At 41.3% G+C, this 25,309-nt stretch overlaps 1 protein-coding gene across 6 annotated transcripts in view; it reads left to right on the top strand.

Moving 5' to 3' along the window:
* LOC110508699 (disks large-associated protein 1-like) overlaps positions 1–25,309 on the top strand; it is a 120,243-nt gene that overhangs the window by 59,562 nt on the left and 35,372 nt on the right. For all 6 annotated transcript variants that reach the window (XM_090225619.1, XM_036966553.2, XM_090225618.1 and 3 more), the window contains one exon: positions 19,882–20,909. In XM_090225619.1, coding sequence (XP_090081745.1) covers positions 19,938–20,909 — 972 coding nt within the window. In that variant the 5' untranslated portion in view covers positions 19,882–19,937. The remainder of the gene's footprint in view (positions 1–19,881; positions 20,910–25,309) is intronic.

Here is a 25,309-nt window from a genome sequence, read left to right as displayed (position 1 = left end):
ATGTTTCCCGTAGGTAGTGTATGTAATTAAGATCTGACTCAGACTTTTAGGGTTGAGGAGAGGAGAGGTGTGTGTGTGTGTGTACGTGTGTGTGTGTGTACGTGTCTGTGAGAGAAAGTTCCTTAGTTTGCAGTAATTAGCTCAGGCCAGATTAACTCACTCTGAAGACTATAAACCAGAAAGGCTTCTAACCCCCCCCCCCCCCCCCCACCCCCACCCCCACCCCACAGATAATTTGAGGCATTTACATAAAGGGCAGTGACATGTATAGACTGTATATTATTTTGGTTGTTGTCTGCTATCTTGGCTATAAAGCCGTAGGATATGTTAATGATGTGTTGACCGTTTCAAAATTAAACATGGTTGGGTGCACTGAACAATTAGCTGTGGTACATTCATCATAAAGTTCATTTTTTAGAATGTTCTGTGGATTGTCACGACTAGTAGTTTATCTGTGCAGTTATGACTCAGCTCTTAGAGTAAAATAGATTATTCTCAATATGATTTCACAGTCTTGAAGAAATGTAACAAATTATGGACCAAGGAGATCTTGTATGTCTTCAATTTGTTATTGAATTTAAATGCTGTTTTTTGTTTCTCTGCTTCTAGTGTTTGTGCTCTTTCAGGAACTGTAAATCAATGCAGATAGCTAGCATATTTTCCAAGTGAATATGTTAGCACTACAGGCCTTTGATATTTGCTTGCTCTTTGTTTGGTGAGGAGGGAAAGTACGGAAGCACATTAATGACAGTGCATGCCTCTAGGACATGTTTTCATGTGGAACACAAATGGTGCATCTTTCTCTCTCTCGCTCTTTTGGAATTTAGCCAGAACTATTTTACAACCTAAATAGCTCTGTTTCAAAGGGTGTCGGTTGTTAGGAATCAAAGCTTGTTGTTTGAAATATGATGGAATTTGATTTTCCTCTCTTGAAAGTAATACTGATTACCATAAGTGGATTATGTATGCAGTTGATGTTGTCACCTATACATTATGAATGTCTTTATGCTGTTTTTTAATTTGCTTTCCAATCCATATCCTACATCTGCAGTGTGGTAATGCATGGTGATTTATTTTAATTGCAAATGGTAGCGACAATATGTTTGAATCTATAGATCAAAATCCTATAGGAGCATCCTATTGGGGTGACATCAGTGACTATCGCTATATTCTCAGCCAGCCAGCAATCTGCTCCGTTGCCAGAAATGGGAATTAAAACTGTTGTTTGCATTCACATTGTTGCTCCGCCGACAGTTAACTATTCTACATGTGACAGAGGGATTACATATAGAATACCATTAAAATATGGTTAACAGCCAGTTCACTGGTGGGTCCATACAATGTTCATATACGCAGACATGCATTTGGGTATTCAACCTTTACATAAAACATATTTGGTCCAGATCCTCATCTTTGCATTTGGAACAGAATGGCAGAGAAAAGTGTGTTGGAGCTTTTGCTATTTTCTGTGTGAAAGAGAAAGGAGTCTGAGCCCACGCTCTGCAGGCTGGGCTGAATCATAAGAGTGAGTGGGAGGGATACGCATTTCTTTCCTCAGAAAGACAGAGATTCTGCTCTGACGTATATCCCTGGCGCACTGGAGAACACAGCCTCCAGCAGGTTTTTCTCTGACATTTATTTTTCTCGCACTTTCTAATTTTAATGTGACTATGTATTATGGGAGTCTGTACTCTTAACAGAATGACGTCATCGTTGACCTATGACAGCAGACAGGAAATGTATATGCATACATTGCAAACACCATTTTTTGAGAATTACGCAACCTCCATACAGTACCAAACCATTTCCTTTCACACTAATATGGATGCTAGGCTGGACAAAGCTGTAAATATTGATTGATGGCCTGCAACAGATAACAATACAGTCTCTCGCCATCAGACTATGAACTCAAGCTGACCTGTTCAGACTTGCAGCGTACAGGTCATATATTGTAATGGGATAGAGGAGGGTGTAAGACAGTGGGGTGTGTACACGTGGGACATGTACGCCCTGGATTTCATCATAGAGGCAGATGAATGAAGGAGGTCAGGTCAGTGTGCAGAAGACACGTGATACAAATCCAGAGAGCACTTGAGCAGTGTCCTCGTGCTGTTGTCTGCTTTGATTTATGGAGCTGCCATCAGTGTCTCCTTCCACTGTCAGCTGGGTGATCGTCAGTACTCTGCCTCCTGAACACAAATGTGAGGGCCCATCCCAACTGGTGTTAATGTAGAAAAATCCCAAATGCTTGTTTTTACAGATTACAAAGGTTCAGATTCAGAGCTCCAAAATGAAATGTCATTCACTGTGATTGGAGGACACATGGGACAGTTATGCTGCTTTAAACATGTATAAACTTGTTATCCCACTTAGGAGACAAGAAAGATTTTGATGAGTGCTTGAGAGCTCTTTGTTTATGCCCATTCAACATCGTTCACACCCTCTTAAGCCATAGACCCACCCATCTCTTTAAGATTTCACATGTAAACACATGGCCAACCATCAGCATGGTCAAACCCCTCCATTATCTCATCCAATCATGGCTAGCCAGGAAGGATCCGGTCTTTTTCCCTATATAGCAGTGCTTTCTCCTTGTCTAAACTAGGCTCCTAATTTAAAATTGTATTCATATTTAAGGATCACATAAAATGTTGTATTTAAGGCACATGACATTTCACATGTTCAAGAAGGCATTTCTGTACACAAATCATATATTTTTTAAAGGCCCTACTGTGAAGTAGGAACTAGCGTCATCCACCCACGTTGGGCTGGCGTGTCACAAATAGCATTGCCTCTTTTGGTATGCCCTTACAGTAACATGGATCTGCTGATTTGGATAGCAGTGAGTGCACTATACCTAGGTTCAGGATAACAACTAACTATAACAACCATGGCACTACACTACAGTTCCTAGATAGATCACCTTACTGTGTGTTGCAAAGGTGTTAGTTTGAGGGTTTCCCTTGGCAAAGTAATGTTAAAGATACTATTAGAAAGAATATCAAATTCTGTTTTGAATATAAATAGTCTGTCTGGCTCTGGCACCTATGTGGCCATCCACAAGTATTTGGCATAGGCCTAGTGATCTGTTAGCATCTAAACCATTTATTAACTGGCATTTTGTGATAAATCTGAGGATTTGGCTTGGTCAGACAATAGTTCCTTACTTTAGGGAGCAAAATTATATAGGGTTTTCAATCACAGAGTTGAGGAGAATTTTCTATCCCTCACCAGATTTTGAGTTCTTCGAGTGCACTCCTTGGAGTGTCAGTCAGGGCAGCCTTGAACCATGTTATTTAATGTCTTGGAGAGTCAGCCTCAAACCACCGTTAGTGTTGCACAATGTTATTCAATGTCTTATAAGAAACAGCCCCAACACTGAATGGAGAATGTAGGCCACTGAGAGCCTCATAGCTCATTTTCTTGTTCCTCTGTCTTACTCCTGTGGATTGGATAGTTTTCTATAGTATATCCACTGTACTATACATGCTAAAATTAGTTTAGAGATGTGGCTGGCCTGTCTTGCTGCTTCAGGGGTGGCTTTTGCACAGCCAGCCCGCCTGCTTGATAGTGATTCTCACAGACAAGCCAGTCATGGGAACACAACGCAGTGAAAACTTGTTAGCTTCTTATGAATTAACCTTGAATGCTCTATCGCTGTTTCTCTACTCCAAATTCAAACTTCATGGTATTGGTGGTGGATTTGATCCCAATGATAGTCACAGTAATTTTTTAAAAAACAAAACATTTTTGACAAATAATAAGAAGTAGCATCACGTCATATTTCATCATTATTTCATTTATACAACTGTGTTCACAGTGCTGTGAGATTTGGGCATTTTAGAATGCCCTATTTGGTATTCCAGAAAACCCCTCCCCCCCCCCCATGGCTTTGCTTCCCCATCCACTCACCCAGCAGCTTCCCTCTAGGAAACATAGTTCAGTAAAACGTGTTGTAATTAACATAAAAACTTCAAAGACAATAGTCAATAAAGAAAAAACACACTGCTCATACGCAGAAGCCTCAGATTCCCACTAAGTTTGTGATTTTAAACTGTTAGTAGATACTTGAATGTAAAACCATCTAAGTATGTAGTATCCATCTTGCATATTGAGCCTGTCGTAGAGCACTATCTGTTCTCAGTGGCTGATTATGCCAGGACTGTCTTCCTCCATGCCTTTATTGAAATCAACCAGTGTCTTTATTGACATCAACCAAAGAGTCACTTCCACTGTTGGTGGCTACATATTAGATTTTGTCATTGTTCAAGCTGTTATTGAATGTATCAGATATGTTTGCACAAATTTTGCAACAAGGTTTTATTTAGTTTCCATGGTGACATCCTTCCTTTCCTTCAGCAATATTTCTGAAGCATATATATATAAACACACACGCATGCCTCACTTTGACTACCCATATTAACACCCCCAAACTAAAGGCCATGGAAATGTGAAAATATGTTGCAGTAATGTGTCCTTTACTGTAAACAACATCCACTTGAAATAGACCTGTAATCAACAGTAAATTGTACAGTAGTGTGTTATATCATTTTAGTACGTTTGATAGAGCCTTTCACAGCCTTGTTTAGATCCATTAACATCACACGGTCACTCCCCTCCCATCCTGAGCTTGCGCCACATGGTGAAATCCATTTGTCAAGGATGCATTTAGCTACAGTTGTTAGGGGCTATAGAGGCTTCTGGTTTTTATGTGCACCACATATGAACTAATTCAGACCTGGGAATTTGAGACTGTTAATATATTTTCTGAATATTACCCTTACTGAAAAAGTATCGAATCAGACAACCATCAACATTCAGGTCCATGTAACATTCTGGTTCTTATTCTTTCAGCTAGAAAATTGATTATCAGTAAATTACCAGTAAATCACATAATAGCTGTGTTTATAATTGTGTTGACCAGATACAATGCTATTTCACAGTAAACAAATTAACAACAAATGTTCAGCAATGCTTATAGGGACGGGCATTCAACATGTACGGCACTTACACAAATGACAAGGGAGTTTTTCCTAGCCACCGTGCTTCTACACCTGCATTGCTTGCTGTTTGGGGTTTTATGCTGGGTTTCTGTACTGCACTTTGACATCAGCTGATGTAAGAAGGGCTTTATAAATACATTTGATTGATTGAAATTTGATTGACTGATGATTGGCTGAGAGAAATGAATCATAAGATTGGGAGCTCTTTTGTTAGACTTCAATGCAGCTTTTCACATTGATCATAATCTGCTGCTGGAAAAACGTATGTGTTATGGCTTTACATCCCCTGCTATATTGTGGATTGAGAGCTACCCGTCTAACAGAACACAGAGGTTGTTAATTAGTGGAAACCTTTCCAACATAATCCAAGTAGAGTCAGACATTCCCCAGGGCAGCTTTCTAGGCCCCTTACTTTTGTCAATCTTTACTAATGACCTGGCACTGGCTCTGTGTAAAGCCTATGTGTCTATGTACAGTGCCTTGCAAAAGTATTTATCCCCCTTGGCATTTTTCCTATTTTGTTGCATTATAACCTGTCATTTAAATAGATTTTTATTTGGATTTCATGTAATGGACATAAACAAAATAGTCCAAATTGGTAAAGTGAAATTTGAAAAAGAACTTGTTTCAAAAAATTCAAAACAATTCAAAATGGGAAAGTGGTATTCACCCCCTTTGCTATGAAGCCCCTAAATAAGATCTGGTGCAACAAATTACCTTCAGAAGTCACTTAATTAGTTAGATTAGACACAGCTGGACTTTATTTAAGTGTCACGTGATCTGTCTCATGATCTCAGTAAAAATATATATACACCTGTTATGAAAGGCCCCAGAGTCTGCAACACCACTAAGCAAGGGGCACCACCAAGCAAGCGGCACCATGAAGACAAAGGAGCTCTCCAAACAGGTCAGGAACAAAGTTGTGGAGAAGTACAGATCAGGGTTGGGTTATAAAAAAATATCAAAAACTTTGAACATCCCACGGAGCACGATTAAATCCATTATTAAAAACTGAAAAGAATATGGCACCACAAAAACCTGCCAAGAAAGGGCCACCCACCAAAACTCACGGACCAGGCAAGGAGGGCATTAATCAGAGAGGCAACAAAGAAGACCGTCCGTCACGAGGGATAGCAGGAGTGGTAGAGATACTCTTAATGATCGGCTATGAAAAGCCAACTGACATTTACTCCTGAGGTGCTGACTTGCTGCACCCTCGACAACTACTGTGATTATTATTATTTGACCATGCTGGTCATTTATGAACATTTGAACATCTTGGCCATGTTCTGTTATAATCTCCACCCGGCACAGCCAGAAGAGGACTTAGCCACCCCTCATAGCCTGGTTCCTCTCTAGGTTTCTTTCTAGGTTTTGGCCTTTCTAGGGATTTTTTCCTAGCCACCGTGCTTCTACACCTGCATTGCTTGCTGTTTGGGGTTTTAGGCTGGGTTTCTGTACAGCACTTAGATATCAGCTATGTAAGAAGGGCTATATAAATACATTTGATTTGATGACCCTGCAGGAGCTGCAAAGCTCCACAGCGGAGGTTGGAGTATCTGTCCATAGGATCACTAAGCCGTACACTCCACAGAGCTGGGCTTTACATTGTTTTTTAAAAACTAATCATTCACTAAACCCAAAATCTTGTAATGAATAATGTAGAAGTGAGGAGACTAAATTGCTCGGAGTAACCCTGGATTGTAAACTGTCATGGTCAAAACATATTGTTGCAACCAGTAGCTAATAATAAACTAGTGGGAATCTTAACAAAGATATCAACAAGGCAGGTCCTACAGGCCCTAGTTGTCACACCTGGACTACTAAGGTCCAGTCCTGTGGTCAGGTGCCACAAAAATGGACTCAGGAATGGCTGGCCCTTAAGTGTACACAAAGAGCTAACATTAATCATATGCATGTCAGTCTCTCATGGCTCAAAATAGACGAGAGCTTGACTTCATTACTACTTGTATTTGTGAGAAGTATTGACATGTTGAATGCACTGAGCTGTCTGTTTTTAAACGACTAGCACACAGCTTAGACACCCATGCATACCCCACAAGACATGCCACCAGAGATCTCTTCACAGTCCCCAAGTCCAGAACAGACTATGGGAGGTGCACAGTGCTACATAGAGCCATGACTACATGGAACTCTATTCCAGATCAAGTAACTCATGCAAGCAGTAAAATCAGATTTTTTAAAAAGAGATCAAAATACACCTTATGGATAAGCAGGGACTGTGAAGAGACACACACACACACACACACAGGCACACAAATCTGTTGTGTAATTTAATGATTTTGTTTACTACTCTTCCTGGACCCCAGGAAGAGTAGCTTGGGGATCCATAATAAATACAAATATCACATTAAACATCTAACACCTAAATTGTTAGTGTTACAGAGAGAGAGAAAAAATCCACTGTATAAAGTAACTGTCCAGTGTTTACAGATTTCTATGAAATATGACCTATAATGAATTACAATATGAGTGAAATATACCAGTCATTAAAAACATTAATGCGAGTAGACTGCTGACTGATATTATTCTCTTTGAGGAAATGGAAAGCATTTTTTTAAATGGTCTGTTTGAGACTTTTTCTGTAATTCATGCTTTGGCCACATGAGTATAGGATGAGTCAACAACATTATTTGGGTATGAGATAAAATAATGGTTACTGGACAGTTACCTTAAATTATGCAAGTCTCCTGCTTCATTCAATAACTTTGCCGGACTCCTGTTTGATATTGACATATTGTAATCGTTGCCTTGGCCATGAATTGCTTATTCTTTACGCCTTCCGTAGATGCATAACATGGGCCACGGAGGTGCACAGTGACAAATTACATTCAAATGTGTCAAATTCATCTCGTTTATTGATGAAGATTTGTACTGTAACATATTGGTCAGTTTGTCCCTTTTATATTTTATATAACATAATCTAATGTGAGGTACCTGTTATGGAAATGTGTTAGTTCCATAGGTTATGCATCCAAGGGTTAAACCAATGACACTTCCAACACAGGAGAGCATCCAATGATTGCACATTATTATAATAATTATGTCCGACCAAGCAACACACAAACCATAAAGAGGTGGCCATATAGTGAGATATGTGTTGTCGCTCAGTAGTGTTGGCCTGCATTTCTGTGACTCCAAGGCTTTTGTTTGCCGGCTTTCTAAAATAAACAGACATCAAAACGCTTGGCACATGCGCTTTGAAAACGACCGTCGAGAGGTTTTCACTGTCAATCTGATGTGTTTTTCTGATGTCTCCACTCCTCCATTAGGGAATGCAGTTTGTCCAGCATTTAGATACGTTTCCTTAGTGACTTTTTGAGAATGAATATCCTGTACATGCTAATTTGAACATTTCAAGTTGTTTTTGACATCCCCAAAGCACAACAATGCACAAATCTAATGGCCATGGGTATTCTATTTGTGTCTCTATTCTTTCTGTCTGCCTGATATAGGCAGCTTGGGTCCTTTTAAATCAAATGAACCAAATCATGCATCATTTCAGAAAAGCCTTAGAGCAACAATACACTGCTGCGGTGGTGGTGTAAAATTGTATTAAATGATGTTGGTATTACAGTGAGGTGTTCTTATTTTTTCCACATTTCTCTATATCTCAAACTGCATGAGTAAGACCGGTCAAATGCCTGGTCTTTACATTCACTTACTGTACCTAACCAAAACTGTGAATGATAGTCAAAGCTAAGTCCAGACGGAAATTCACTCACTACATGACAGCACTGTGAATTGGAGACTTTTGAAGGCCATATAGATGTCACATTTTCACCTCTGTGTGTCACCCAGGCCCTGGCAACGTCTGTTGTGACAGGGAGATGGATGGGGAGGTGGCCCTCTCATTACAGACAGGTAGAGCTGGGTGGAACTCTAATGGGATGGCTGAGGATTGTCAGGAGACATCACATGATGGATCTCTGTACTTCAAAAAGGATAATAGCAAGATATTGAACGTTCAGTTGCCTGTCACTACTATTGTGAAGTAGACCTGAAATATCATGATTCATTTATATCATAACCCTGGAAGAGTTGGTTGTTGTTGTTGGATTCCCTTTACAGAGGGGTAATCCACAGGATAGTAAGAGACTAGATAATTGATTGATTGGTTACTCCTGATTGTAACAGAAGTTGATAATTTATCTGTAATTAGGAAGACTTCAAAACCTAATCTCTGTCCCAAATGGCACCCTATTCCATATACAGTGCACTGCAGTTTACTAGGGTATAGGGTTCCATTTGGGATGCACACCTAGGGTTGAAATATTTGGTATGTTCAGAATATGAACCCGGGCAATGGAATGCAAAGACAATATCTGAAGCAGTAGTGTAATGTCAGGATTCCGTGAATGCTTTTGATAATGCTGTCACTGTATGGTTCTTTTTCTCAGTTGTTCAGGTAGTCAAATGTACGTATGTTGCTGGCTCCAAAGAAACATGAGAAAAGCAGTAGAGGACAACTGATGAAAGGTGAGAACTGAGTCCCTTTTGAAATGTAGACAACTTGGTCTGTCTGTCGACAGCACTCTAATACTGTCAAGCAAGCACTTCTCTCCGTGTGTCTGTCAGATCCCTGCCTTGAATTACAATTCTCTATTCTCTTCTGTTTGTTAGGAAAATTGCTTCCCAGTGGAGTTTCAAATGCTTGATGGTATGTTTGGAAATGGGATAGCTAACTACCTGATCTTTCTATGCTCTCTTCCTCTTTTTCTTTTTATCCCCCCTCTCTCTTCGCTCTCACCCTTTCTCTCTCGCTTGCTGTCTCGCTCTCCATCTCTCGGTGTCTCTCTCTCTCTCTCTCTCGCTCTCTCGCTTGCTGTCTCTCTCTCTCCATCTCTCTCTCTTCCTTTTGTTCCATCTGCTCTCCTTGCCTCTGTGTAATGACCCTTTTCCCTCAGAGACCAATTACTCACTAACCGTAACCACTCTCATTAATAGTTATGAAACAGACAGATGGATAGTTTTCATGCAACACTGTTGTAATTAAACATATACATGCACTGTAACTGTAGTTAGCCTTCTCCTACTGGCAATGACTGTGATTGGAGGTTGGGACATTCAAACGGCTTTTTCCACAACTTTGAACAGACCCTTAGTCTTAATACTATCTGAACATACAATGTGAAGTATCGAGTATAAGGTTAAGTTGAAAATAATGAGTTATTTCTTTTTCACTTGGAAACTACAGATCTCATTAAGCCTCCTTTACTGTAATATTGCCTCAATAAAAAATGTGATGAAGCAGTATTAAATCAAATCACATTTTATTTTGTCACATACACATGGTTAGCAGATGTTAATGTGAGTGTAGCGAAATGCTTAATACAACCAAATGCACCATTTGGGTAATGTATCTGGAAAAGTGTTGACAAGTAGCTGGCTCTCTGGTTACATTGTTTGTTGGGCAACAAACTGAGCAACCAACTACAAGTTATTATTCAAAGTTCCCCATGCTTTAGGATTCAGCAGTGAAGGGTAGCTAGTGCACCTTGTTAGAGTTGACTTGTACAGTACTAGTGGAGCTGTCATCTTATGTTAAGCAGCCTGCTGCCTAATGAAGACCAAGTAGGTCAGGGAAGCCAGCAGCACAGAAAGATGGTCCTCTGTGGAGTGAGAGAGGCTGCATACTGTACTTCAGATGTCCTCTCTCTGAAGGTGTAGAGGAGACCAACTTCCAGACTCCCCTCACACACTGTCTCTGGCCCATAGGGCTCTGGTCAAAAGTATTGCACTATATAGGGAATAGGGTGCCGTTCGGGAAACAGCCACTGTAACACCTCCAGATTAGTTTTTAAATATCCCTAGACAACAGCAGAACAGATGTACTTACTGTAAATAAAACATATAGATATTTAAATTCCCAATCATTTTTCAGATTGTCATGTTCAATAGGCAAATATAACAATCAAGCATGATTTTCAAGAAGATCGCCTCCCAATCTTGCCAGTTCCTCTCCACGAGTGTAATTTGTGCTATTGCTAGACATGATGGCTCTATCATAAACGTATAAATCATTACTGTGTGGGCTGTCATTGTGTGCTTCCAAAGTTACCGTTGCTACACACTCGAGGCTCCCGAGTAGCGCAGCGGTCTAAAGCACTGCATCTCAGTGCAAGAGGCATCACTACAGTCTCTGGTTCGAATCCAGGCTTTATCACATCCGGCCGTGATTGGGAGTCCCATAGGGCGGTGCACAATTGGCCCACCATCGTCCGGGTTTGGCCGGTGTAGGCCGTCATTGTAAATAAGAATTTATTCTTAACTGACTTGTCTAGTTAAATAAAAATCTAAATGCTCTAAAGGTGTTAGCATTTACACTTAGTTGAAAACCAGGCAGCTAAAGCCAGTCAACTAGCAGAGACAGCCTTCTAGACTACATCCATCCCTCCACAGTGAGTGATGCCAGGATCCTGGGGTTCAACCCCCAGTGCCATTAGAGGATCACAGGGGCCAATAATAGTCCAATAATAACAGGGCTGGCTGCTTTCTCTCTGCCACCCGTTGAGCCCCCTTCTTTCCTGCTGCGAAACCCTGCGGGTTCTGCTTCCTGTCCTGACGAACTTCACACAGTCAACACAGCTGAATGAGGGGCTCTCCGCCTGCTGCAATTACTATGATGCGCCTAGCATGATCTGTTCTGTTGTACAGTGCAACCAGAAGAAGACTGTGAAGATGTTGTCAGTGTTGGTTGGTGGAGAAGAGGCTTCTCTTTTTTGACTGTGATTAGACTGGGTTGTGGTTCATATTACAATTACATTTATTCCCAGCTTGCGATCAAAAGCATTCAAAATAAAAAAATAAAAAAAAAATATAAAAAATATCTTCATTTCCATCCTACCTTATGTCAGGAGATTGCATAATGCAATGATAAATGTGTTTTTTTTATTCACTCCAGAGGGTCTGTGAATTAAAAGTAACAAGGGAGTGAGCACTAATTTCTAAAAAGGACCTGTCTGAAATGAAAATGGATGTCCCTCCCCTCTGCAAAATATATTTTACCTAAACACTCTAGGAGGCTTAAAAATAAAAGTGACACTCCCCTATACCCAAAATAATAATTAAAACAAAGTGGATAGCAGTGAACATGCCTACCATTTACCCTCACTTCATGGACAGACCAGAGGCTTAGATATGCCATATTAAAAACTGTTATTTTCTGATATGGAATTCTATTATCAATGTTTATACATTTCAATGATTCTAATCGGTCTGCAAACCAGAGTGTGTAAAGTTCTGGATTAAATGAAACCGACAGAATTCCCAGCTCACAATAATCAAATCAAGGTTTATTCACGAGAGCTCTGTCGTTCATATACAAAGATATTCCTTTTATACCATTCTTCTTCTGCAAGCACATGCACACTAACATTAGGAGAGCTATCTTCTTCTCCAGAATTCTCACCATAGTTTATCACTACCCAGCTGACAGTTCCGTTTCCCCCCAGATAAGGGAAACCTGGAGGGGTTTGGCCGTGTCCGGGTATCATCAGATGGGGCCACAGTGTCTCCTGACCCCTCCTGTCTCAGCCTCCAGTATTTATGCTGCAGTAGTTTGTGTCAGGGGGCTAGGGTCAGTTTGTTATATCTGGAGTACTTCTCCCATCTTATCCGGTGTCCTGTGTGAATTTAAGTATGCTCTCTCTAATTCTCTCTTTCTCTCTCTCTTTCTTTCTCTCTCTTGGAGGACCTGAGCCCTAGGACCATGCCTCAGGACTACCTGGCATGATGACTCCTTGCTGTCCCCAGTCCACCTGGCCGTGCTGCTGCTCCAGTTTCAACTGTTCTGCCTGCGGCTATGGAATCCTGACCTGTTCACCGGACGTGCTACCTGTCCCAGACCTATTATTTGACCATGCTGGTCATTTATGAACATTTGAACATCTTGGCCATGTTCTGTTATAATCTCCACCCGGCACAGCCAGAAGAGGACTGGCCTCCCCTCATAGCCTGGTTCCTCTCTAGATTTCTTCCTAGGTTTTGGCCTTTCTAGGGAGTTTTTCCTAGCTAACGTGCTTCAACACCTGCATTGCTTGCTGTTTGGGGTTTTAGGCTGGGTTTCTGTACAGCACTTTGAGATATCAGCTGATGTACGAAGGGCTATATAAATAAATTTGATTTGATTTGGGTACTCCCTGTCCTATCGTACGTTCTCAGAGTTATAGCCGGGTCGGTTCAACCACAGTTTAATTGTTCTAGGTGTTTTCTTGGGCACACACACATTCCTCTCTCTCCCAGTCTTACCTAGTCGGACTTATGTTTAATATTTTTAATTACTCCTTATCCATGCTACATAACCTCTAATCCGTAATGGTTAAGTTTCTGGGTAGAATTATTTAATCTTTTAACCTTATAAATGATTTTATCATTGTCCTGTAAGCATCACATGGCAACACAGGATTTCTATAGCGCAGAGGGCTGTGGGCCAGACGGTTGTGGGTTCACTGACAACCGTGGACAAGAGTAGAAAGATCTAGTTTATAGTAAGTGCATGAATCTGTCATCGTATTTGCAGGTCCGAGAAACAATAGCCTTTTATTAACATTTCATACAATTCTACATAATTTTACATATAAGCATAATATTTTTTAAACCACACAAATTACTCAAATTACAAAGTATAAGAATGGACAGAGATATGCCTATGTGTTCATCTTATCATATTTCTCTAATGCCAAATCAGTGTGTGTCTTGTTTGCAACAAAACTGTCTCTGTTTGCAAATAAACCAATCTGAGACGTCATTAAGAATCTGAGCATGGTACTTTAAAAGTTTTGCCTACCTTTCCACCCCAGACACTCTACTCAGCAAACTGGATGTAATCTATCAAAGTGCCATCTGTTTTGTCACCAAAGCCCCATATACTGCCCACCACTGTGACCTGTGCTCTCGTTGGCAGGCCTTCACTACATATCCGTCGCCAAACCCACTGGCTCCAGGTCATCTAGAAGTCTTTGCTAGGTAAAGCCCCGCCTTATCTCAGCTCGCTGGTCACCATAGCATCACCTACCCATAGCACGCGCTCCAGCAGGTATATTGCACTGGTCATCCCCAAAGCCAACACTTTGGCCGCCTTTCCTTCCAGTTCTCTGCTGCCAATGACTGGAATTAATTAACAAATTATCTGAAGCTGGAGTCTTATATCTCCCTCTCTAACTTTTAAGCTTCAGCTGTCAGACCAGCTTACCGATCACTGTACCTGTATACAGCCAATCTGTAAATAGCATATACACCCAACTACCTCATCCCCATATTATTATTTACCCTCTTGTTCTTTTGCACCCTAGCATCTCTACTTGCACATCATCATTTGCACATCTATCACTCCAGTATTAATGCTAAATTGTAATTATTTTGCCTCTGTGGCCTATTTATTGCCTACCCCCATACTCTTCTACATTTGCACACACTGTACATAGAATTTTTCAATTTTTCTTTTCTATTGTGTTGACTGTATGTTTGTTTATGTGTAACTCTCTTGTTTGCGTCGCACTGCCTTGCTTTATCTTGGCCAGGTCGCAGTTGTAAATGAGAACTAGATCTCAACTGGTCTACCCCGTGAAAAAAAGACAGAGTAGGCCTACCGACACAGAAAAATGCTTTAACTGCTGGCTACTCTTCTTCTGTGGCATAACCCAACAAGAGAAGGTCACAAGTGTTTCCCTAAACTATCTGGGTTAAAACATATTCCATTGTACAGAAAGTGAATAGCTTAATCAATTGATAGTGAGAGAATTAGGCTCATTCCCAAGCAAAGTCAATTATTTACCTCGGCTACAGAAGGTTGTAGCTCAGCCTCTGAATGTCAAAGAAACAAAACAATGATTTCACCATATGCATCGGAGTCACGTCTTTCCCAGATACTTACAACTTGTTTGTAACATAAAGTATCGTGGATCAAAGAGCTCTTATAGATCACTTTTTGCAATTTTGAATAAAATACCCCCTCGTACCCCCTCAATTGGAGTCCAGGTTTTTACTTAGCCTACTTCCGTGTCAGTGAATCGTTGTTATTTAAAGAGTGCATGGTGGGTGGAGGAATTGGCAGACAAATCTATGGATATTGCAGCTAATAGTCTAATTTCATCTGTCAAAAAGGTAGGCCCACCTCTTATTTTTTTAAATGAAAAGAAATAGGCTCCAAAACAAAGTCATCTTGTTGTTAGTAAAGTCTCATTTAAATGAAGACTGTTTAAATCAATTATGTCTACTGGAATTTGCCTACTTTGAGCACCATGAGCAGTCCATATCTGATTGATTCTGCCGAGGCGGCTGCTTCAACTTTCAGCACCAAATTGTCAGTTACTCAAATCTGGCTTATTGTGAGGTCAATAACTCTGATAAATACATCATGGGCAAGAAACAAGTTGTTTTTATAAACATTTAATTACAGTAGTAGCAAGCTATAGTATCAACGTTTATCTCCGGTCCTCCTCCTCATCGTCGCACTCTTTTTCTCAAACTGAAAATAACATAGGCTATAGGCTAGTTTTATTTTTTATTTTTTTATTTCACCTTTATTTAACCAGGTAGGCTAGTTGAGAACAAGTTCTCATTTGCAACTGCGACCTGGCCAAGATAAAGCATAGCAGTATGAGCAGACAACACAGAGTTACACATGGAGTAAACAATTAACAAGTCAATAACACAGTAGAAAACAAAGGGGGAGTCTATATACAATGTGTGCAAAAGGCATGAGGTAGGCGAATAATTACAATTTTGCAGATTAACACTGGAGTGATAAATGATCAGATGGTCATGTGCAGGTAGAGATATTGGTGTGCAAAAGAGCAGAAAAATAAATAAATAAAAACAGTATGGGGATGAGGTAGGTGAAAATGGGTGGGCTATTTACCAATAGACTATGTACAGCTGCAGCGATCGGTTAGCTGCTCAGATAGCAGATGTTTGAAGTTGGTGAGGGAGATAAAAGTCTCCAACTTCAGCGATTTTTGCAATTCGTTCCAGTCACAGGCAGCAGAGTACTGGAACGAAAGGCGGCCAAATGAGGTGTTGGCTTTAGGGATGATCAGTGAGATACACCTGCTGGAGCGCGTGCTACGGATGGGTGTTGCCATCGTGACCAGTGAGCTGAGATAAGGCGGAGCTTTACCTAGCATGGACTTGTAGATGACCTGGAGCCAGTGGGTCTGGCGACGAATATGTAGCGAGGGCCAGCCGACTAGCGCATACAAGTCGCAGTGGTGGGTGGTATAAGGTGCTTTAGTGACGAAACGGATGGCACTGTGATAGACTGCATCCAGTTTGCTGAGTAGAGTGTTGGAAGCCATTTTGTAGATGACATCGCCGAAGTCGAGGATCGGTAGGATAGTCAGTTTTACTAGGGTAAGCTTGGCGGCGTGAGTGAAGGAGGCTTTGTTGCGGAATAGAAAGCCGACTCTTGATTTGATTTTCGATTGGAGATGTTTGATATGAGTCTGGAAGGAGAGTTTGCAGTCTAGCCAGACACCTAGGTACTTATAGATGTCCACATATTCTAGGTCGGAACCATCCAGGGTGGTGATGCTAGGCGGGCATGCGGGTGCAGGCAGCGATCGGTTGAAAAGCATGCATTTGGTTTTACTAGCGTTTAAGAGCAGTCGGAGGCCACGGAAGGAGTGTTGTATGGCATTGAAGCTTGTTTGGAGGTTAGATAGCACAGTGTCCAATGACGGGCCGAAAGTATATAGAATGGTGTCGTCTGCGTAGAGGTGGATCACAGAATCGCCCGCAGCAAGAGCAACATCATTGATGTATACAGAGAAAAGAGTCGGCCCGAGAATTGAACCCTGTGGCACCCCCATAGAGACTGCCAGAGGACCGGACAGCATGCCCTCCGATTTGACACACTGAACTCTGTCTGCAAAGTAATTGGTGAACCAGGCAAGGCAGTCATCCGAAAAACCGAGGCTACTGAGTCTGCCGATAAGAATATGGTGATTGACAGAGTCGAAAGCCTTGGCAAGGTCGATGAAGACGGCTGCACAGTACTGTCTTTTATCGATGGCGGTTATGATATCGTTTAGTACCTTGAGTGTGGCTGAGGTGCACCCGTGACCGGCTCGGAAACCAGATTGCACAGCGGAGAAGGTACAGTGGGATTCGAGATGGTCAGTGACCTGTTTGTTGACTTGGCTTTCGAAGACCTTAGATAGGCAGGGCAGGATGGATATAGGTCTGTAACAGTTTGGGTCCAGGGTGTCTCCCCCTTTGAAGAGGGGGATGACTGCGGCAGCTTTCCAATCCTTGGGGATCTCAGACGATATGAAAGAGAGGTTGAACAGGCTGGTAATAGGGGTTGCGACAATGGTGGCGGATAGTTTCAGAAATAGAGGGTCCAGATTGTCAAGCCCAGCTGATTTGTACGGGTCCAGGTTTTGCAGCTCTTTCAGAACAGCCATAGTCTGCCCGCAAGAAAGACCTAATAGAAAGAAATGTTGCGGGGAGGAAGTCTTTGACTCTCCTACTGAACTGCCAATGTAGGCCTACACAGCACAGCACTGGTTAGGCAGCACACAAAAAAGGTTTTTATCCTCAAGGGCAGAGCAGGTCGGGGCTCAGGGTTGTAATGTTCATTGCGGTGTGTAATGTAGCCTAGTTTTATTTACACCATCTCAGCAGCTATCTTAGAAATGTAACTTTGCTCTGTGCTTCTCCCAGCATGCACTTCGTAGCTTATAGCCTATAGGCTATGGATCATTTGATTGAGACCAAATTACATAGCCTATAGGCACACTTGATATTGTGTGCCGAGTGGAGAATCAGAGATCAAGAGGGCCATCAGGCACACATTGATATACAGTGATGGAAAAAAGTATTTGACCCCCTGCTGATTTTGTACGTTTGCCCACTGACAAAGAAATGATCCGTCTATAATATTAATGGTAGGTTTATTTAAACAGTGAGAGACAGAATAACAACAAAAAAATCCAGAAAAACGCATGTCAGACATGTTATAAACTGATTTGCATTTTAATGAGGGAAATAAGTATTTGACCCCTCTGCAAAACATGACTTAGTACTTGGTGGCAAAACCCTTGTTGGCAATCACAGAGGTCAGACCTTTCTTGTAGTTGGCCACCAGGTTTGCACATATCTCAGGAGGGATTTTGTCCCACTCCTCTTCACAGATCTTCTCCAAGTCATTAAGGTTTCGAGGCTGACGTTTGGCAACTCGAACCTTCAGCTCCCTCCACAGATTTTCTATGGGATTAAAGTCTGGAGACTGGCTAGGCCACTCCAGGACCTTAATGTGCTTCTTCTTGAGCCACTCCTTTGTTGCCTTGGCCGTGTGTTTTGGGTCATTGTCATGCTGGAATACCTATCCACGACCCATTTTCAATGCCCTGGCTGAGAGAAGGAGGTTCTCTCCCAAGATTTGACGGTACATGGCCCCCTCCATCATCCCTTTGATGCAGTCCTTCACGGTGTAGTGTGTTACCAATTGTTTTCTTGGTGACTTGAGAACATTGACAAGATCATCCTGTGTAATTCTGGGCTGATTCCTCACCGTTCTCATGATCATTGCAACTCCACGAGGTGAGATCTTGCATGGAGCCCCAGGCTGAGGGAGATTTACATTTATTTTGTGTTTCTTCCATTTGCGAATAATCGCACCAACTGTTGTCACCTTCTCACCAAGCTGCTTGGCGATGGTCTTGTAGCCCATTCCAGCCTTGTGTAGGTCTACAATCTTGTCCCTGACATTCTTGGAGAGCTCTTTGGTCTTGGCCATTGTGGAGAGTTTGGAATCTGATTGATTGATTGCTTCTGTGGACAGGTGTCTTTTATACAGGTAACAAACTGAGATTTGGAGCACTCCCTTTAAGAGTGTGCTCCTAATCTCAGCTCGTTACCTGTATAAAAGACACCTGGGAGCCAGAAATCTTTCTGACTGAGAGGGGGTCAAATACTTATTTCCCTCATTAAAATGCAAATCAATTTATAACATTTTTGACATGCGTTTTTCTGGATTTTTGTTGTTGTTATTCTCTCTCACTGTTCAAATAAACCTACCATTAAAATTATAGACTGATCATTTCTTTGTCAGTGGGCAAACATACAAAATCAGCAGGGGATCAAATACTTTTTTTTCCCACACTGTATAGCCTAATAAGCAACTGATTCTAAAACACAGAATTTTATCAATTTTATCAATTACAAATGACATGACCCTCCCCTGGACAAGATCAAAAAAGACTAAAGCCTCCCCTTGACTGCAATTGAACAAGCCCTCCCCCATTTTCCTCCAGTTACCAATTCTGTAAATTTTTATCCACCCCTAAAATGAAAAAGGTCTTTCTCCATATGGTTCGAGTAGAGTAATGATCTACCATGAGACATCACCAGGGGATAGGATGCCGCTCCCGCTGTTCCACCATTGATATTCATGAAGATTCACTAATGACAAGCACATCAAAGTACCAGTTAGCCAGTCTAAGCCATGGGCCCAGAAAAACTAGCTAGTGTCGCAGAATTATGAAATCGAAGCTGAACTGTGACAGTATTCTTGAAGTGAAGCTTTTTACTCCTTGACATGTCCTCTTTGTCTGTCATTCTCTATGCTAGGAACCCAATACTCCTCTGGTTTTGTGAGTGTTTGAATAACCTCTCAGAAACGAATACTTCACAGACAAAACATTGTGTGTGTTGAAAATACTGATTTTAGGATCTCAGCTCTCCCCACGCAATCCTAACCTTATTATTAGAGTAGATTTGAAAAATTATTATTACTGAGTGGATTGTTTTGAGAGCACTAAGCGCACAAACAAAAGGAACATACAATGTCTACCGTCTGGATTTCCAGTTGTTCTAACAGTTTGTTGTGGTTTCTGCCCTCCTGTCTTCACAGCTCCTATCAAGAAAATCGTCTGCAGCAGTTCCCAGGCTGTGGACTGAACAGACACCATGAAGGGTCTATCAAGCAGCCGCAGTCACCACCATGTGGTCACCTATGACCCTGCTTCCTACGATGCCCTAGGCCATGGCCACCACCCTGATCGCAAGCCCTACCTGATCAATCAAATGGACATGCCCATGTCCCACCCCTCTGACCACCCCTACTATGGCCAGGTCCAGAGCCACATCCAGCAGAGGAACCACGCTGCCTTCCCCTCAGACAGTAGTGTGGTGCCCTATGGGACCTTCCCCAGACGACACTACAGCAGCTCACACTACGAGCTGAAGGATCGGATGGGGAAGGATGAGTGTCCTGTGGTGCCCTATGGTGTGGGTGTTGGTGTGGGTAACATGGTCCCCAACAAGGGCGTCAACGTCCGCCTGCCAGTCAACCTGCTGGACCAGTTTGAGAGGCAGCCGTCGTTCACGCGGGATGGGTACCACACGCTGCAGTACAAGAGGACGGCTCTGGAGCAACGCAGCGACAGCCCCGGACGCATCCGCCACCTAGTCCACTCCGTCCAGAAACTCTTTGCCAAGTCCCACTCCCTGGAGGGTCCACACACGCACTCCAAGCAGGGCAGCATCAATGGCAGCAGGAATAGCCCCGAGAGTGAGACGCCCCCCACGCAGAAGCACCGCAAACGCAGCAAGAGCAGGGAGCGCTGCAAGTCGGCAGAGCCAAAGCAAAGGAGCTCCACCTCGGGCTACTGGAGCTCAGACGACCTCCTGGATGACCGAGACGTCTGCCACAGCCACAGCCTGTTCCACAGCCCCACCGGAGTCATGACCATGGGCCGCCACCCTGACAAGTCCCAGTCACAGTACTTCATGGAAGCCTACAACACCATCAGCGAACACGCCATGAAAACGTCGCGCAGTAATAACGATGTAGTAAAACACACCTGTGTCCCCTCCCATATCCCCATAAGCATGGACGCCCAGCTCATGAAGAAGAGCTTGTGGTCGTCCAGTCTAACGGTGAGCAGGGCTCGCGAAGTCTACCAGAAGGCCTCAGTAAATTTAGATCATAAAGCACTAGTGAAATCTGAGGCTTGTCAGCAGGAGCGCTCATGCCAGTTCTTGCAGGTATGCAATTCTTAAAATGTACCCCTAAACCTCCCCCTCGTCCACCTAGTTACCCCACTGGAGAGGACCTACCCCCCCTCCACTTTCTTTTGATTTGAAGAGAGAAGTAAGTGCAAACCAGTAGTGGCCTTACTTCCTTTAGTAGGCTTTTTTCATTTAAACCCATCAGTGACTGGCATTATTTCCTGTTTATAAACCTCTTAATTTCATAGATTTCCCAGTTTTGGAGTTCCTTAATTATTTCTGTGTGTGTGTGTGTGTGTGTGTGTGTGTGTGTGTGTGTGTGTGTGTGTGTGTGTGTGTGTGTGTGTGTGTGTGTGTACTATTCTCCTGATGTTGTTCACTAAGATTGCTGCTAAACCCATCAAATCTGAAATTCCACATTCAAGACACAGTTGGCCCAACAGAAGCACAAATAGCACATCTCTAAATAGATCTAAGCACTCCACTTCCACACAGTTTTTACAGAAGTATTAAAAGAAGGATTATAAATTATTATGATGTTCATGTAGCTAAATTATATGTAAATGTGGCTATGTGCAGTATACTAGTTTCTCATCTCTTTCTCACTTGTTCTATATTCTAAATCAGTCAAAACAAAATCAATATGGCTCTTCCATTTTTACATAACGATCCCCATTGGACATTTTATTTTTTATTTTGCAAACAAAACTGACAAACCACAGGACTAAGTAATTAAAATTAAAATAACTCAAATAAAATAAAACTCTATAAGAAGAAAATGTACATTATAAAAGATAGCCTAAACAAGTAGGCAAGGCATTTGTAGTAATCAAAAAAATAGGTGGAGACATCAATCAGCAGATAACTTCCACTCAATCAGAAACGTTTTGAATGTTAGGAAGAAAATCTATTAAAGGACCCCAGATTTTCCTGAATTGAGAGTAGCTTTTCCTGATAGAGCATGATATTTTCTCTGGGGTACAATATGACATCACCTCCTTCAACCATTGTCGTGTTGATGGAGCATGTTCTGATTTCCATTTAGTTAAGATGTACTTTTTACCTGCTGTAGCAGCATGAAGAAATGCATATTTGTTTGTGCTATCTGATACTGTATTTAACAAGGTTATATTCCCTAACACCCGCATCCTGGTGTAATTTTGAAGTTCTGTCTCTAATATCTCTGATGTAATTTTACTGATATTTTCCCACAAATTCTATAGGTAGGGACAACTCTATAACATAGGCAAATATATCCAGTACTTATCTCACATCTAGGATATTTGTCAGTTATCTTATCAAGTCAATGCAGTCTATATGCAGTAAAATATGTCCTGTGCAATATATTGAATTGCATCTGTCTATGTTTGGTTGCCATCAAGAAGCTCTGAGAGGTTTCAATCACGTCATCCCAGTCAACTGAGTCATAAATGCAACCTATCTTAGGTTATTATATGTAGGTAGATTATTATTGAGTATGTTATACATCTTTGAGATCAGACCTCGAGTTGCCCTAGTACTATGGATACAATTTTTGAGCAGTGATTCCTCTGGAGTATTAGGGAAATTGTATTTGGTCATTTCTTTTACCCAGTGCCATATCTAAAGGTATTTATTTTTTAAACTAGTTTGAGGAAGCTCATGCTCGTCTTTGAGTTGTTTAAATGATATGAATGTATTTTCCTTATATAAGTCCCCAACAATAGAAATTCCTTTAGAGTTCCATAAATGTATTGTTCTATTAGCAATTGCCTTTCGAATAAGTGGATTGTTCATTAACGGAATTGATCTTTAAAGTATGTTATTGAATCCAAGCAGTTTATGAGCTCTCTGCTATGAGTTAAAAGTATTTTTTAATGATGGGATTCTTTGTAAATTATTTTGGTGTCCCACAAAGGGGATCCCTTTCAAAGTTAGATGTAATGTATTGCTGTTCTATTGATAGCCACCGGGGGCCGTATAGGACAGAAATGAGTGGCTTGATAATAGAGTTCAAAATTAGGAAGTGTAAGCCTTCCTTTGGGATAAGGAGCTTGAAGAGTTGGAATGCTTACACAGGCAGTTTTTTTCTGCCATTAAAAACAAGATATTACTTTATTTACATTTTGTAATACATTTGCAGGTAGCTTCAGTGGAATGCACTGAAATAGGTATAATCATTTGGGGAGGATATATTTTTTTCTTCTATTGACTCTGCCTATCTATGAAAGAAGCAGTGCATCCATCTATTGATATCTATCTTAGTTATCTCTAGTATAGTCCTATGATTATCTTTCACAAAAGTATAACATTCTTTCCTTACATGTTACTAAGGTACTTAAAACATTCCTGTGACTATTTCAGAGGTCAAAAAAGATTTCTAATAGTAGCATGATCCATATTATATTCGGCATTACTTCACTTTTGTCATTGTTTTCATTTGTATCCTGATACTGCACTATAATCCTTTAAACATTTGAACAAGGCAAAGATGGAATGTACAGTTGAAGTCGGAAGTTTACATACACCTTAGCCAAATACATTTAAACTCAGTTTTACACAATTCCTGACATTTAATCCGAGTAAAAATTCCCTCTCTTAGGTCAGTTAGGATCACCACTTTATTTTAAGTATTTGAAATGTCTGAATAATAGTAAAGAGTGATTTATTTCTTACTTTCATCACATTCCCAGTGGGTCAGAAGTTTACATACACTCAATTAGTGGTTGGTAACATTGCCTTTAAATTGTTTAACTTGGGTCAAACAGCTTCCCACAATCAGTTGGGGGAATTTTGGCCCATTCCTCCTGACAGAGCTGGTGTAACTGAGTCAGGTTTGTAGGCCTCCTTACTCGCACACGGTTTTTCAGTTCTGCCCACACATTTTCTATAGGATTGAGGTCAGGGCTTTGTGATGGCCACTCCAATACCTTGACTTTGTTGTCCTTAAGCCATTTTGCCACAACTTTGGAAGTATGCTTGGGGTCATTGTCCATTTGGAAGATGCATTTGCAACCAAGCTTTAACTTCCTGACTGATGTCTTCAGATGTTTCTTCAATATATCCACATCATTTTAAATTCCTCATGATGCCATCCCTCCTACAGCAAAGCACCCCCACAACATGATGCTGCCACCCCCTTGCTTCACGGTTGGGATGGTGTTCTTCGGCTTGCAAGCATCCACTTTTTTCCTACAAACATAACGATGGTCATTATGGCCATCAGACCAGAGGACATTTCTCCAAAAAGTACGATCTTTGTCCCCACGTACAGTTGCAAACTGTAGTCTGGCTTTTTGATTGCGGTTTTGGAGAAGTGTCTTCTTCCTTGCTGAGCGGCCTTTCAGGTTATGTCGATATAAGACTCGTTTTACTGTTGATATAGATACTTTTGTACCTGTTTCCTCCAGCATCTTCACAAGGTCCTTTGCTGTTGTTCTGGGATTGATTTGCACTTTTTGTACCAAAGTACGTTCATCTCAAGGAGACAGAACGCGTCTCCTTCCTGAGCGGTATAGTGGCTGCGTGGTCCCAATGTGTTTATACTTGCGTACTATTGTTTGTACAGATGAATGTGGTACCTTAAGGCATTTGGAAATTACTTCCAAGGGCGAACCAGACTTGTGGAGGTCTATAATTTTTTTTCTGAGGTCTTGGCTGATTTCTTTTGATTTTCCTATGATGTCAAGCAAAGAGGCACTGAGTTTGACGGTAGGCCTTGAAATACATCCACAGTTACACCTCCAATTGACTAGAATTATGTCAATTAGCCTATTTTAAGCCATGACATAATTTTCTGGAATCTTCCAATCTGTTTCAAGTCAGTCAACTTAGTGTATATAAACTTCTGACCCACAGGAATTGTGATACAGTGAATTATAAGTGAAATAATCTGTCTGTTAACAATTGTTGGAAAAATTACTTGTCATGCACAAAGTAGATGTCCTAACCGACTTGCCAAAACTATAGTTTGTTTAAAAGAAATGTGTGGATTGGTTGAAAAACTAGTTTTTATGACACCAACCTAGCTGTATGTAAACTTCCGACTTCAACTGTATTAGATCACTCCCATACAATAACACTGTGCTAGAGGCTAAATTGCTATTGCAAAAATTAAAGGCATAATCAGGCATCGTTTTCTTGTCCCCATACCAAGTACAAAAGTGTCTGAAAGCAGACCATTGGTCAGCAGTTTCTAGTTTCAAAGTTTATTTGCCACATGCACAGGATACAACAGGTGTAAAACAGTACATTGAAATTCTTACCGTGAGAGCTCTTTCCCAACAATGCAGTGATGATGATGATGATAATATTCATAATAATAATTAGATATGCACGATATATCGGTG

Source organism: Oncorhynchus mykiss, chromosome 28, assembly GCF_057628025.1.
Source record: "Oncorhynchus mykiss isolate SJ-2025 chromosome 28, ASM5762802v1, whole genome shotgun sequence".
Classification (NCBI taxonomy): domain Eukaryota; kingdom Metazoa; phylum Chordata; class Actinopteri; order Salmoniformes; family Salmonidae; genus Oncorhynchus; species Oncorhynchus mykiss.
This window is presented reverse-complemented; position numbering and strand designations above follow the sequence as displayed.